This window comes from Mustela putorius, unplaced genomic scaffold (assembly GCF_011764305.1).
Source record: "Mustela putorius furo isolate JIRA1106 unplaced genomic scaffold, ASM1176430v1.1 tig00003853_pilon_pilon_pilon, whole genome shotgun sequence".
Taxonomy (NCBI): Eukaryota; Metazoa; Chordata; class Mammalia; order Carnivora; family Mustelidae; genus Mustela; species Mustela putorius.
Genome location: NW_025422005.1, coordinates 87389773 through 87404817, shown reverse-complemented (window position 1 = coordinate 87404817; position 15045 = coordinate 87389773). Strand labels below are relative to the sequence as shown.

Sequence of the window (15045 nt, the reverse complement as noted above, 5' to 3'; positions counted from 1 at the left end):
GAAGAGATACATTTCAAAGGGCTTGAAAATTTTATTGTATTAATTAATAAAATTATACCAATTTGATGAAACCTGTTTTGAATGGTGTTTGACTCTATTACATGAAAATGGTGGATAACAGTAGTTAGGGAATTATTAGTCAATTAAATGATTTTATTCTTTCTTTTTCTCTATAGGGGGGGCCTGGTTCATCTGGTGCCAAAGGTGAGAGTGGTGATCCAGGTCCTCAGGTAAAAAAAAAAGAAAAAAAAATAGTCTATTTCACTTATTTTATTTTTGACTTAATTTTATCCTGTAGGGTAATTGAAGTATCTGTCATCTGTTTTATGAGTAAAGAAATTACTTAAATTACTTTTAAGTTCATATCACCTCCTTTAATTGAAAAATCCCTAGGGGCCAGTTGACTGCCAATAACTTGATTAATTTAAACAATATTAAAAGAAGATAATAAGCTAGGATGGAAAAGGCTTGATAGTAATAGGCCTTCAGAATATTAAATTGGCTTGAGATTGTACAGAGCAGAGCACAACTACTATAGCTGTACTTTATAGTGGCCTTGCCTCAAACCCATGATATTTTCTTTTTTTAAAAAAACATATTTATGTGCTTTAATCTATCACAATTACTATTTGATGCTGAAAGTGTCCCTTACTTTGTTGTTGTTGTTTTTTTAAGATTAATTAATTAATTAATTTGACACAGAGAGAGAGAGATCACAAGTAGGCAGAGAGGCAGGAAGAGAGAGAGGGGGAGAAGGGCCAATGCAGGCTCAATCTCAGGAACCTGAGACCATGACCTGAGCCAAAGGCAGAGGCTTAACCCACTGAGCCACCCAGGCGCCTATAAAAATATATTTATTTTTAAATGAAGGTTAATTTCATTAAAAACTAAGATTTGTGTTATTAGGATCACCCCTTGCCTTCCAGCTAGGAGAAAGGATAAAGTCATCTCAGAAGAATAATTTTCCAAAAGACTATATTCTTTTAAACTCTAATTATTAGACAACTTTAATTTCACATTTCTATAATCAGCATTGTACAGTGATGATAAAAATTATTCACAATTTTAAATATGTGTTGCATTTGCTACCACATTCATTGTAGGCATACTGTTTAACTTTAAAAAGGATATAGTTAATTAAATATAAAGGCCTATATGTGTATACCAGAGCTACATTTGATCTATTATTAGCTGTGTAATTTTATTTTTAAAAAATGTATATCAAGCCCCACCTAATAATATCAATATTATCAATATCTATAATATCAATAATATCAAGCCCCACCTAAGATTGTTTGTTGACATAACATTATATCGTATTGCTAAAAGAAAGAAACATACTGAGAATCTTTAACCTTTAATCTGACATGGCATGGTACCAGGCAATAATTTGCATCTGGGATCACCAAGTCATCTTCCAGCATTTTGTAGATGATGGAAAGAAATATGTACCAGGCAGTATGCTAAGTTGTAGGAGTATAATAGAGAAAAGACCGATTTAGTCTAAAACCACAGAATTAATAATTTAATAGGAGATTCAAATATGAAAAAAGGCAATTATATTCCGTATGATAATTGAATAAAAGAATGTGGAAGAGGATCTCCAAAAAATAAAGGGAAAGGTGAAGAAACAAGGGTTTGGAAAGAAAAGAGGAATGAGATAGATGGTTAAGAGTGTTTTCAGTTAAGGGAAATGTAAAACCCTAAGATTTTGAGAATAAAGTGAGTAAGGATTTTTTTAAAACGTTAAAATATCACTTTGTATTTCTTTTGTTTAATTTTAATCAATTGTAATTGATTACAATTATAATTAATCAATTTTAATTAATTGTAAACTTAATAAAATAATATGACTTTTTTTGCAAGAAGATTATTAGAAAAATTGATTCTCTTCTGTTTTATCTGAGCTTTTACATAAGAAATAATTTTCTTAAGTTAAAACAATTGACGTAAAGCTAAGAAGTTATAAATTTCTAAAACCATCTCTCTTGGTGTGATTCAGTTTATTGATCAAGAATTCCATAAAATGAATAAATTGCGGTGTTTTGATATAGGGCCCCCGTGGTGTTCAAGGTCCGCCTGGTCCAACGGGAAAACCTGGAAAAAGGGTAGGACTGGTTTTCATTGTGTATTTTGAGGGCATCTGAAATTATCAGTTATCTTCTTTCCTTTTACTCTGTGCCAGGAGGAATCCTTTTTGCTTAGTCATGTGCTTGGCATTTTCAGGGTCGTCCAGGTGCTGATGGAGGAAGAGGAATGCCTGGAGAACCTGGGGCAAAGGTCAGGAGCTCATACATTTGTGTATTCAGATCTTGTATGTCAGTTCACCCCTAAAAATTTTATATTTTAAAATAGAGTTTCTTGATATGAACAAATATTTCACCTTTACATTACAGGATAGAATTAGGGTGGGAATGTGATGGATGATGATAATGATGACGATTATGATTTTACAGGGGGATCGGGGATTTGATGGACTTCCAGGTCTGCCAGGTGACAAAGGTCACAGGGTAAGATAAACCATTCTGTTACTCTGTATACAGGGATAATACGGCAATTTTATGAATTTTTTTACAATCTACAGACTCGAAGAAAACAAAAACAGAAAATTAAATATTTGTGCATCAGTAATTTAATACATTATTATATCCACTACATACTTGAAGAAAGGCAATATCAATATAAGTTCTTCAATTATTTTTAAACATTAACCATGCAAATATAAATTCAGGTAGAATCTTTATGTACATGTATGTGGAAAATATTGTATTTATAGAAAGACAGTGTGGAGATTTAATTTTGCCTCTAATTTTTTGCTACTCTCCCTAATTTCCCTCTTATCTTTCATTTGCGGAAATATTCTTAATAGAATCTACTTCAGGCAGTCTATCATTAATATAACAATATACTGGGCACTGTATTTTATTATCCTAAGTTACATGGTACCCATAGATAGACACCACAAGCTAGTTCGAGTGATAATACAGGCTTGCAGTCCGGCACAAGAGCTTATAATTTGCAAAAGGTAAACAATCCACCATGCTGAACAGGAATTCAGTGGATATTTTTAGTGGGAAATTAAGCAAAGAGGCAGTCTCTCAGACAAAGAAAAACCTTGAACCTTCACATTTTTCTTCTCCAGAAGTTAGGAATAAAGATAAGACAAACCTTATGTAAACTGCAGAATATTAAAAGAAAAGAGAATGCTAAGGAAGTCTAGCGAGATATTTAGTGTATACCTACCCCATGTCAAGAGAAATATTCAATTTTGTTTCTTAAAAAATCCAAAATTTCTTAAGCTGTCTCTAATTGTGCTTATTTATTATGAATCTTTAGAAGCATAAAAAATTTAAATTAAATTAAAATCACCGAAGTGTATCTCTGTTTAAAACAATCTTCAGCAAAATAATTTTCTACATGATATAGTTTGTAACAATTATGTGAAAATCATTTTAGGTATTTTTTTTTCCAAACCTTTTTGTTTTAAAAATTGAAGGAACTTTTTTTTTTTTTCTAGCACAGTCATATATAAAGTCAGTTAATGTAAAATTATGATTAATCTCTGCAGTGTTCTGAGAAGGACAAAAGAAGTATACATTTTCCTGCCAAGTTGTCTGTACATTCAGCAGGATAGCTGTAGGATAGACTTTTAAACATTCTGCTTTATTTCATTTTCTGATCATATTTATATTTATTTAATAGGGTGAACGGGGTCCCCAAGGTCCTCCTGGTCCTCCTGGAGAAGATGGAATGAGGGTATATTAAACTTAATTTCTTTTAGTAAATATTTGAAATGAAAATGTAAGAGAACAAAGAGTCGATACATTGTCTAATTGTTTTACCCTCCCATTTATTTTGTCAATGACAGGGAGAAGATGGAGAAATAGGACCAAGGGGTCTTCCAGGTGAAGCTGTAAGCAACTTCCTTTCTTTTTAAAATAATACTCTGTTTTGGAAGAATAGTGACTGGTGTACAAAGTCAATAATAAACTCAGGTGGCAATACAGTCTTATGTAAGCTAACCAACCAGGTAATTGTTATGGGAAAACAATTTCAAAGAAGGTGCTTAGAGCTTTGTTATAGAAAAACTCTTAGTCAATTGAAAGAAATGTGGAATAGAACATCTTTTCAGCCAAAAATCTTACCTAGTTTTTGTTGCTGTTTCTTTGTTTTATCTTATTTTTTAATATCATCAATAACTCCAGAATTTATTTATGTATTTAGGATAAATGGATCTTACAACCAGAAGAAACAAAAACTTAGGTGCCTAATATATATCAGATATAGGGATAAAATGTGCTAGATTATATTGTTTTTCCATTGAATTGTACAAATGAGGAAACTGATTTGGGAAGGTTTACCCAAAGCAAGTTAATCAAAAGACCAGACTAGAGCCAGGCCTCTTAATTTCAGTCCCAGCTTGTCACATTATAGAGCCTGTCAACTTAAAGGCATAATAGCTCAAGGGAATGGGAGAGGCAGTACATTACTATATTCATTTTTCTAAGGAAGGAAAAGAAGGTGGAGCAGATGGTGGAGGGGGAAAAAGAAGAGAAGAAACTGATTATGTTTCAAGAATAATAATTTTAAAAATCTCTTAAGAAAATGATTTCTATTATCCACATAGGTAGTTTGTTTAAACACCTCTTTGTTTCTTTCCCTTTAAGAATATTATCTCAAGAAGAAATTTACCTAATATAAAACAAGTAAATTAGGATTTTTCGATTTGTATAGTCTATCTGATTGAATAACAAGATTTAATAAGATTCAGTGTTGCCATTTAAATAAAAAAATGACACAAAAGTGACAAAAAATATTAAGCTATTTCCATTTTTAAAATTTTCCAAGTGACTCTTATGTAAATTTATAGATTCAAAGATCTACAGTGTATGTGCTAAAACTCCCTGTTACCCATTCTGACTTTTAGATCAGTCAGATATGAGATACCATATCAGTCAAATATGAGATATTTGTCTTACATAAAAAAGGTATTTTAAACCCCACAGGCAGTGTGTTAATAGAAGCTGTAGAGATATTTTTACTCTAAACATTACATTAAAATTTCTTTGGATGAAGAAATGTATTTTGAGGGCATTTATTATGAGGACATTTTTTTTTCCTTCTAGGGTCCACGAGGTCTGCTGGGACCAAGGGGAACTCCAGGACCTACTGGGCAGCCTGTATGTATTGTTGGAAATATTAAAACAAATTTTTTTAAAGATTTTTTTTTTAAGATTTTTATTTATTTGACAGAGAGAGAGATCACAAGTAGGCGGAGAGTCAGGCAGAGAGAGAGAGAGAAGCAGGCTCCCGCTGAGCAAAGAGCCTGATGCGGGGCTCGATCCCAGGACACTGAGATCATGACCTGAGCCGAAGGCAGCAGCTTAATCCACTGAGCCACCCAGGCGCTCCTTTTTTTAGAGATCTTATTTATTTAATTATTTGACAGACAAAGATCACAAGGCGGAGGGGCAGGTGGGAGAGGGAGGGGTGGGAAGTAGGCTCCCCACTGAGCAGAGAGCCCAATGCAGAGCTCCATCCCAGGACCCTGAGATCATGACCTGAGCCGAAGGCAGATACTTAACACACTGAGCCACCCAGGCGCCCCCAGATATTCCGGATTTTCTAGGAAAAGCTTGTTTTCAGACATTTTAAAGCTTAAGACCACAAAAGCTTTCAGTAGAGAGCAAGGTATTTACTGCTTTGTTGTATTCTAAGATGCTGCCTATCAGTTAAATCTATTATATTCTCCCCCATACTCCTTCTTTCTTTTCTCTTCTTTTTAGTTTATCTACTTTATTTGTTTCATGTTAAATTTCTAACATACAATGGAAAATGCTGTTATGAATACCATGGGGACTTGGATAGAAGAGTATAGATCTTGCCTTTTTCCTCATCTCTAAATCCTAAAATGATTTTTAGTTACTCTAGTCTAGTGGTTGTCATAGTATTAGGTTAATTTAAAAAAAAAATTCTGTTGTAGCATTTCAATGTATAAATATCCATATATATTAATATGTAATTACTTATATAAAGTATTTGCATATATGTAAATATGTCTACAAAATTTTTTTTTCTTTATCGAAGGGTATTGCAGGTGTAGATGGCCCCCCAGGACCAAAAGGAAACATGGTATGTAGAAACCATCTGTAAAATAACTCATTTCTGCAATCTAGGTACTAACAAACCACTTTTGTTGCTAAATCTAAAAAATTTCTTACGACAGTTTGCTAAGTCCATTAGCTTCTGCTAGCATTAATATTTATGAGATTTTTCCAGATTCTCCATAGGGAAAACTGATTTGGGGACTGTTTTTCAATTGAGAAGAAAAAAAAAGAACTATGTGAAATAACCCTATTAAAGACTCTATTTTTCTCTGGCAGGGTCCCCAAGGAGAGCCTGGGCCTCCAGGTCAGCAAGGGAATCCAGGACCTCAGGTAAGTCCAAGCCACCTCAGCTCCTTTAGATATTGTGGTAGGATGGTTTCTTTTCATGAGAGCATAGACAGCCTTAGCATTCCTGGATCGGGTTAAAAATGTTTGCAACGTGAAAGAAGGAAGATAATTCTTTTTTTCCTTTTTGAAAAATTTGAACAAATTTGCAGAGGCCCCTTTTTTCCAAGAATAAAATGAGTCATTCAGTGTTCATGAAATGCCAGCACGAATAGCCACACCTGCAGAAGGGTTCTGACTAGGATCGTATTACAGTCCCACTGCCAGAAGGGTAGCCTGTGTAAAATGCCTCACAGTGTTCCAAAACTTTCTGGGAAATGTGGGGAATGTATATAGATTCTCAGGACTCGTTTCAAGGGAAGTAGAAAGTTATTTTTCTATTTAAAAAATGTATTCTTATGATGCAGTTCCTGACATATGAAATAAATTCTTTTCACATAGGGTCTTCCTGGTCCACAAGGTCCGATTGGTCCTCCTGGTGAAAAAGTAAGTTACTCTGTGGTTCTGGTAATGCCTGGTCACCAATTTTGTGTTGTCAACCTTAGGCAGAAGCAAAGCCTGCCTTCTGTTTTTGATAAGATGTCAAGATGGCTCAGCACATAAGAAATTAATATGGAGTAAAACCTTGAGAGTACCATGAGAGGGGGGAAGTCATTCATACATCTCTGAACTATAAATGATAAAATTCACATAGTTCCATTTGGATAGCTTCCAAATGTGACATTCTCAGCTATATTAATTTTAGAAATTCACTAGTATGAATGGAGTGTTTTCTCTTCATTTTGGTTCTTTTCTTTCTCATTATTTAAAAAAATGTCATTCGGTTTGCCTGCGACAAAGGGTTTCTAGCAAGATCTGATTAAGGGAAAATTGTGAAGTTATCATTTTCACCATTTTTCATGTATAAATGGCAAAGGATGTTCTTGTTAATAACTCAATGTCTAGACCAAAACAAGAATAAATCTTTAATTAAAGAGATGTCTTTCTCCCTGATTTCTTCTGCTGGATTCCTTAAGTAATAGTTCCTGTCCCCTGTAGGTACAGTACATTGTTAGCTGGTTCTTTTTAATAATTTTTCCCCTTGTTCATTGTTTTCTGTAAACATGTTATTTTTTTTTAAATAAGCCGCTTTATTGGGGTATAATTTCACATCATAAAATTTCACTCATTCTGTGTACTTGTCAGTAGGTTTTAGTAAATTTACAGATCTGTGCCACAATCAAATTTTTTTCATGAATTTTTTTATTTTATTTATTTTTTATTATTTTGTTTAATTAGCCAGCATATAGTACATCATTAGTTTTTGATGTAGTGTTCAATGATTCATTAGTTGCATAGAACTCTCAGTGCTCATCACCACACATGTTCTCAGTACCCATCACCCAGTTACCCCAACCCTTCACTCCCCTCCCTTCCGTAACCCTCAGTCACAATCAAAATTTTAGATATTTATACCACCTCAGAAAGAAACCTTATGTCTATTTGCACTCTCTGTTCAATGCACAGATTTAGACAACCACTAATTTGCTTTCTGTCTCTGTAGATTTGCCTTTTCTGGACATTTAATATCAATGAAACCTATGAATGAATTTAAAATATGAATTTAATCACGTAAATGGATGTAATATGTGGCCTTTGTGTTTGGCTTCTTTCATTTGGCATAAAGTTTTCAAGGTTTACTCATGTTGTGGCATACATCAATACTTTTGCTCCTTTTTATTGCCAAATGCATTCCATTAATGGAATATACTACATTTTGTTACTTATTTAGCAGTTGATGGACTTATGAGTTGTTTACTCTTTTGGACTGTTATGAACAGTGCTGCTATGAATATTTGCATATAGGTCTTTGTGTGGACATATTTTGATTTCTCTTGGGTAGGCACCTAGAAGTGGCATTTCTGGGCTATATGGTAAATTTAATGCTTAACATTTGAAGAAGCTTCCAAACTATTTTCCAAGTAATTGCACCGTTATTTCCTTCCTTTTAGCAATGTAGGAGAGTTCTAGTTTCTCCAGATCTTCATGGATGTTTGCTTTCCTTCTTAATTATGGTCACTCTTCTCAGCATGAAATGGTATCCTATTGTAGCATTAGTTTCATTCCCCTAATCACTAGTGATGTAGAGCATCTTTTCATGTGCTTATTGGCTATTTCTATATCTTCTTTGGTAAAATACCAATTCAAATACTTTGATAATATTTTAATTGAGTTACTTATTTTATTATTATGTTGTGAGAGTTAACATCAACTTTAAGTTTTTGTGCATATTTCCTATATAGCAAAGAGATCTGTTGGAAAGTGCCCCATGAATCAAAGATGTGCCAAAAGTGATTTCAAATTTTTACTTTAGACCAGAAATTTTAACTTGGACATCTTTTACCATATTTTAGATTAGCTCATCACGAGTCTACTGTATTTCTAATAAATTGTGTTTGAGCATGTCTATTAAATTATCTACCATGCATTAAATTCCTAAGAGGAATTTGGTTTTAAGGTAAAATAGTATACCTGCATTATGTTTGTTGAGCCAAAGGTCAAATATAGCAACTGGTTCACTGTACTTGTGGTGGGAAGACAGCTGTCTTCAGCCCAAGCAGCTTCTTTTTCCAATCGGAATGTATGCAGCTTGTGGGTTCAAAGACAGTCTCTTTTCATCAAAAAAAGAAAGGAACTCAAGAACATGAGAGAAACATGTTCTATTTATACTGCATATATATTTTTATTTTGCATCTATATTAGTTTTATTTTCTTTATGATACACTGTATTCTATTCGTTCTGGCTTGAGAGCCTTATCTCCCAAATTTTGGTAAATGCTGTTTCCAACTGGACCATGGTCTAATCTGACAAATAAAATGTAAATATGGTCATATGTTTTAAATTTCCCCTAACTTGTATATTTTTGTCGTAAGTTATTATAGCCTGTGCTTTTATTATATTTGTGATAAAATATTTTATAGATGTGTTAATTAACTAAATTATAAAACAACTATATTCTTTATTCTAACATTTTGATAACATGAATATACTGAATATTTTCTATAGCTTGATTGATGTCAGTATTTATATCACTCATATATTAATTGCTTTTTAGAAAACAAATAGTATTATGTAACTCTATGAGTTAAGAATGAAATAACAAGACACAAAGTAAATTTCAAAGGCAAGGCCTTTGAAACATGGTATGGATCTGTGTTCACTTATACTCTAGCTCTGTCACGTATTAACATTGGCTAATTTACCCAAACTCTTTAGACAATGATACTTCATGAAATTGTTTGAGGCTTAAAATGGACTTATATCCATTAAAAAAAAAAAAAAGACTGTGTATCTACCTACCTATCTACCTATAAATTGTTTAACATAATGCATAGAAACACAATACATTTTCATTATTTTATTAAAATCTAAAAAATATAATATGATATTCATTCATTCAACTTAAGTCCCAGTTCTCCAAGGAAACAACAGGTAGTTGAGAAAGAAGACAAAATGTTGTGCTATCACGGAGCTTCCATTCTGAAAGAGGTGGATTGATTTTAACTTTTTTTTCTCCGAGTTTTCATTTAAATTCCAGCTAGTTACCATACAGTGCAGTGTACAATACAACACCTGGTACTCACTGTGACAAGTCCACTCCTTCATCCCCTCCTCACCTGTTTATCCCATCTGCCCACTAAGCTGCCCTCCAGTAATTATCAGTTTGTGCTCCATAGATAAGAGTCTGTTTCTCGGTTTGCCTCTGTTCCCTTTTTTCCCCCATGTTCATCTCTTTTGTTTCTTAAATTCTCCATATGAGTGAAATCACATGGTATTTGTCTTTCTCTGAGTAAATTACTTTTTTCACTTAGCTTAATACTCTCTAGCTCCATCCATGTTATTGAAAGTGGCAAGATTTCATTCTTCTTTATGGTTAATATTCCACATTTTTATATATGTATATATGTGTGTTTTTATATATCCATATACATACACACACATATATATGTATACTCATATATAGATGTGGTGTACATATACATATATATAGGTATATATACCTATACCACATTTTATATATATATATACCACATTTTCTTTATCCATTCTTCAGTCGATGGACATTTGGGCTCTTTCCATAATTTGGCTATTGTTGATAATGCTACTATAAACATCAGGTTCTTACTAACTATGTCTCCTAAAGCAAGGGAAGCACAGGCAAAAATAAACTATTGATACTTCATAAAAATTAAAAGCTTCTGCACAGTGAAAAGAAACAGTCAACAAAACTAAAAGGCAACCTACAGAATGGGAGAAGATATTTACAAATGACATATTTGATGAAATGTTAGTATCCAAAAAATATAAAGAACTTACCAACTCGACTTCCCCCCAAAACTCAAATAATCCAGTTAAGAAATGGGCAAAAGGCATGAATAGACACTTTCCCAAAGAAGATTCCAGATGGCAAAGAGACACATGAAAACATCACTCATCATCAGGGAACTACAAATCAAAACTACAGTGAGATAATACCTCACACCAGTCAAAATAGTTAACTTAATTTTTTTAAAAAAATCTATTTATAGCTCAAGATTTTTAATATTTCTAGTTCCTTAAATATAGCAACAATAGAAAATCCATGTAGTATTGCTTATAGTTTATTGTCATAAAATATCACAGTTGCTGATAAGAATAATTAATGGAATAGTTCTGCATTTGTACTTTACATCTCATTTTGAAGAAATAGGACCACTGTCGAGAGAAAAATGTAATTTATGTGATATACAGAATATTACCATTAAAAATATAATGGTTTACAATAGTTATTACATGTTAGATTACTTGACTAAAACTGACTTTGAAGAGTGGTAAATGGAAACATTTAAATCTTTAAGTGAGATGTAGTTATCTTCGGTTAGAAAATATAAATTGTTCAGTTTAAAGGTTATTGTCAAATTTTTTGTTGTTCTGTTGTGATTTAAGTTACACCTCTTGTAAACTCTTGATTATCAGTCTGTATAAATATAACATGTTTCCTAAATACTCTCTAGGAATGGAAACGGATATTGTGTCCAGTACCTAGGCTTGCTTATATAGCTTTTCCCTTTTAATTGTTTCTAAATTCTGCCTAATTACTTGACCAGTAAGCAATAATTGTTTGGGTTCTGGAGCCCTGAGAAGTTAATTATTCTCAGCAGAATGGCTGTCTTCCTATCAAGAAAAGTTTACTTCTTGTGGTAGTCATTCTTACCATGTTCCTACTGTAGTAATGGCATGCTACAAGACGTTTGAAACCATCCATGGTCAAAAAGAAACTAGAGTAATGAGTTGAATAGTTACTTGGGGTTAATAGTTGCACATTAGGTTATGTCCCTTGACATCAAAATATTAGATTTGTTTTTCTTTGTGTCCTGTGAATAAGTGTCACATTATGATATATTTCTTAAAACATTTGAATAATTAGTTATGTTCCATGAGTGTTACTGTATCATTGTTTGAATTAGCACTTATTAATTTCTTTGATGGAAATATGCAATGTTTACTTCTTCAGTGGTATAAATCCATATATTCCTGACCTATATTGTTTTTCTTTTTATTCTCTAAGTTCTAGTTTACTATGGTAGGCAAAAACTAATTTGTAAATTTAAAAAAAAGATACATTTAGGACTATAAAGCAGGTGAAAAACTAGCATGCTTTTGGCATATGTCAGATTTGATTTTCATTTATCTCAATACAATGTTTTCTTCATATATCTAAAAGTCATTTAAATGTTTATCGCCTATAGATAAAAGCTAGAGAATTACTAAGAATTTTATTAATAGTATATTCCTATGTAAAAGTCAGACTTTTCATTATTCTCACTTTTTTAAAATAGAATATTCTCTTTTTCTATCTGAAAGGGTCCACAAGGAAAACCAGGCCTTGCAGGACTTCCTGGAGCTGATGGTCCTCCTGTAAGTAATAGTTGCTTGTCATTAAAATTTCTATAATTATCTTCAAAAATAGATTTTACATGTATTTTAAAGGGTTTTTTTTTTTTTTTTTTAATTATTTATTTGACAGACAAAGATCACAAGTAGGCAGAGAAGCAGGCAGAGAGAGGAGGAATCAGGCTCTCTGCTCAGCAGAGAGCCTGATGCGGGGCTCGATCCTAGGATCCTGGGATCATGACCTGAGTCGAAAGCAGAGGCTTTAACCCACTGAGCCACCCAGGCGCCCTGGTTCACATGTATTTTAGAAGTAGATTTTCTGAAGTCAGTGATAAAAACAAATTGAACCAGTAATGAAACATTGATCCCTCTAAAATACCATTTCATCATGTCACTTACATATTACAAAATCTTTAAGGATCATTCAGTAGTCCTTGGATAAACTCATTCTAGTACTCTGATGCCAGAATCTCAAGATTGTCCTACTTCCTCATAAACCATCAGTTCCAGGCAAATAGATCTACTCCCTTTCTCTCAATATGCTCGAAATGTCTTTATTGGTATACATTTCTTGTGGTCTTTTTTTTTTCCCCATGGAAAGCATTTTCCCATTCTCTCTTAAAGTCCATGTTTCCTGAGGGTCCAGGAGTAATTTCTCACCATTTGTAAATTTCCTTAACCATCTTCCATAAAAATTCCCCAACCTTCAGAAATTTCTATATGCTAGAAATACCATGTAATTATACCCAATGCATAATAATAAAAATGTGTAATTATATCTGTAACTGATTTTCTTTAAAGATCTTATTTATTTATTTGTTTGTTTGTTTGAGAGAGAAAGACAGAGATAGTGACAGAGATACTGAGAGAGAGTACAGGCAGTAGGAGAGGGAGAAGCAGGCTCTCCACCGAGCAGGAAGCCAGACGTAGGTCTGGATCCCAGGACCCTGGGATCATGACCTGAACCAAATGTCCACCTGACTGAACCACCTCAACATTCCAGCAATTGTTATTTTAAAAAATTTGTTATTTACACTTATTTTTTTCTCCTCAAACTACTTATATATTTAGCTGAGATCTAAAATTTTTATGGATATAATTGTGATGGAGTTAAACATTTTTGCTTACTGACTTTCAATAATTTTGTTATTAACACTTTCAGTATTTGTGATCTTGCTATGTTTTCTAATGTCCCATTCATATGCCTTAGCTGCCTTTTAAAGATGCATGTTTGATTATTTGATCAATATGCAAAATAGAAGTTATATTGAAACAAGAACTAATTGATACTGGGATTGAATTGTTGATGAACATTCTGTATTGTTTCATGTACTTTTTCCAGACTTTCAAATACATTATGTAGTTGGTGAAACATATCCAGGAAATATAACCTTGTTATGTTTCCTTCAAAATGCTACAATTTCCAATGTCATTTAAAGCCATATGCCCCGATGCAAAAGGTTCAGTATCTTTTGCAACATTAGATTAGAAAAATTAAAAAAAGAAAGGAAAAAACTTCATAATGTTATAGACTACCATTAATATTGAATCTTAACAGTATTATGTTTTCCTAAATATAGGGTCATCCTGGAAAAGAAGGCCAGTCTGGAGAAAAGGGTGCTCTGGTATGTTACAAAGTATCCATGTAAATGCTCTGTCACCTTATGTCTAAGAGAAAATCTCTTACTTTGGTCATCTCTACCAACAGTAGAAAAATGCCATATTCTTGTAGATTATTTGGTAAAATTATAGTGTGTGAATGAATAGCACTTTCAATGTATTATATATTTAAATAACAATGGGTCTTTTTTAGGGTCCTCCTGGCCCACAGGGTCCTATTGGCTACCCTGGTCCCCGGGGAGTAAAGGTAAATGTTATTTTTTTTCACACCATTTAATTTGAATGTAAAATATTATAATCATTTAAGTTTTCTAATTTATTCCATAGGGAGCAGATGGTGTCAGAGGTCTCAAAGGCTCTAAAGGTGAAAAGGTAAAATATAATTTATTTAGGTGATTTTAATTGCCATATATCTATTAGCCCCCCAAATTTAAATTTATTCAACAGACATTTCCTTTCCCAATATATTAAATAATTACTTGATACCAGACAATGAAAGCCTGATTTTCTTTTTTTGAAAAAAGATTATACCTTGGGGTGAGGACTAAATTATAGAACAGAAGCAAAGATATGTCATAAACAGAATTAATTCTGTATCCTTTTTTTCTTACATGTGTTTATCTTTTATAAAACATAGAGTTGTTTTATAAATAAATTAATGACAGGATTTACACAATATCCAGTTGTATGCATAACAGAGGAATGTTTATTCCTTTCTTTCTTTGCTAAAATCCTCCAAATTCTTAAGCTGGAATGCAGTACAAAAGTTAGAAGTACCCTAAGTCCATTGGAGGAAGAGGAAGTCTTTATACATTATACTGTATGCAAAGCAAAAGTATTAATGGGAAGGAAATAAACATTAAAACTAGGCAGAAGTGGATAAAAGAATGTGGGATTTTTTATAGAGCATTTGTAGTTTGTCTTTGTTTGACAGAAAGAGAGCGAGAGAGGGGACACAAGCAGGGGGAGTGGGAGAGGGAGAAGCAGGCTTCCTGCTGAGCAGGGAACCCGAAGTAGGACTCAATTCCAGGGTTCTGGGATCATGACCTGAACCGAAGG

General features: G+C 33.0%; 1 protein-coding gene across 8 annotated transcripts in view; it reads left to right on the top strand.

Annotated features, from left to right (window-relative positions):
* Positions 1-15045, top strand: part of COL11A1 (collagen type XI alpha 1 chain) — a 208736-nt gene that overhangs the window by 91942 nt on the left and 101749 nt on the right. For all 8 annotated transcript variants that reach the window (XM_004775160.3, XM_004775159.3, XM_004775161.3 and 5 more), the window contains 14 exons: positions 177-230; positions 2055-2108; positions 2227-2280; positions 2457-2510; positions 3703-3756; positions 3869-3913; positions 5127-5180; positions 6088-6132; positions 6384-6437; positions 6894-6938; positions 12337-12390; positions 13947-13991; positions 14180-14233; positions 14314-14358. In XM_004775160.3, the coding sequence (XP_004775217.1) occupies positions 177-230; positions 2055-2108; positions 2227-2280; positions 2457-2510; positions 3703-3756; positions 3869-3913; positions 5127-5180; positions 6088-6132; positions 6384-6437; positions 6894-6938; positions 12337-12390; positions 13947-13991; positions 14180-14233; positions 14314-14358 (711 nt within the window). The remainder of the gene's footprint in view (positions 1-176; positions 231-2054; positions 2109-2226; positions 2281-2456; positions 2511-3702; positions 3757-3868; positions 3914-5126; positions 5181-6087; positions 6133-6383; positions 6438-6893; positions 6939-12336; positions 12391-13946; positions 13992-14179; positions 14234-14313; positions 14359-15045) is intronic.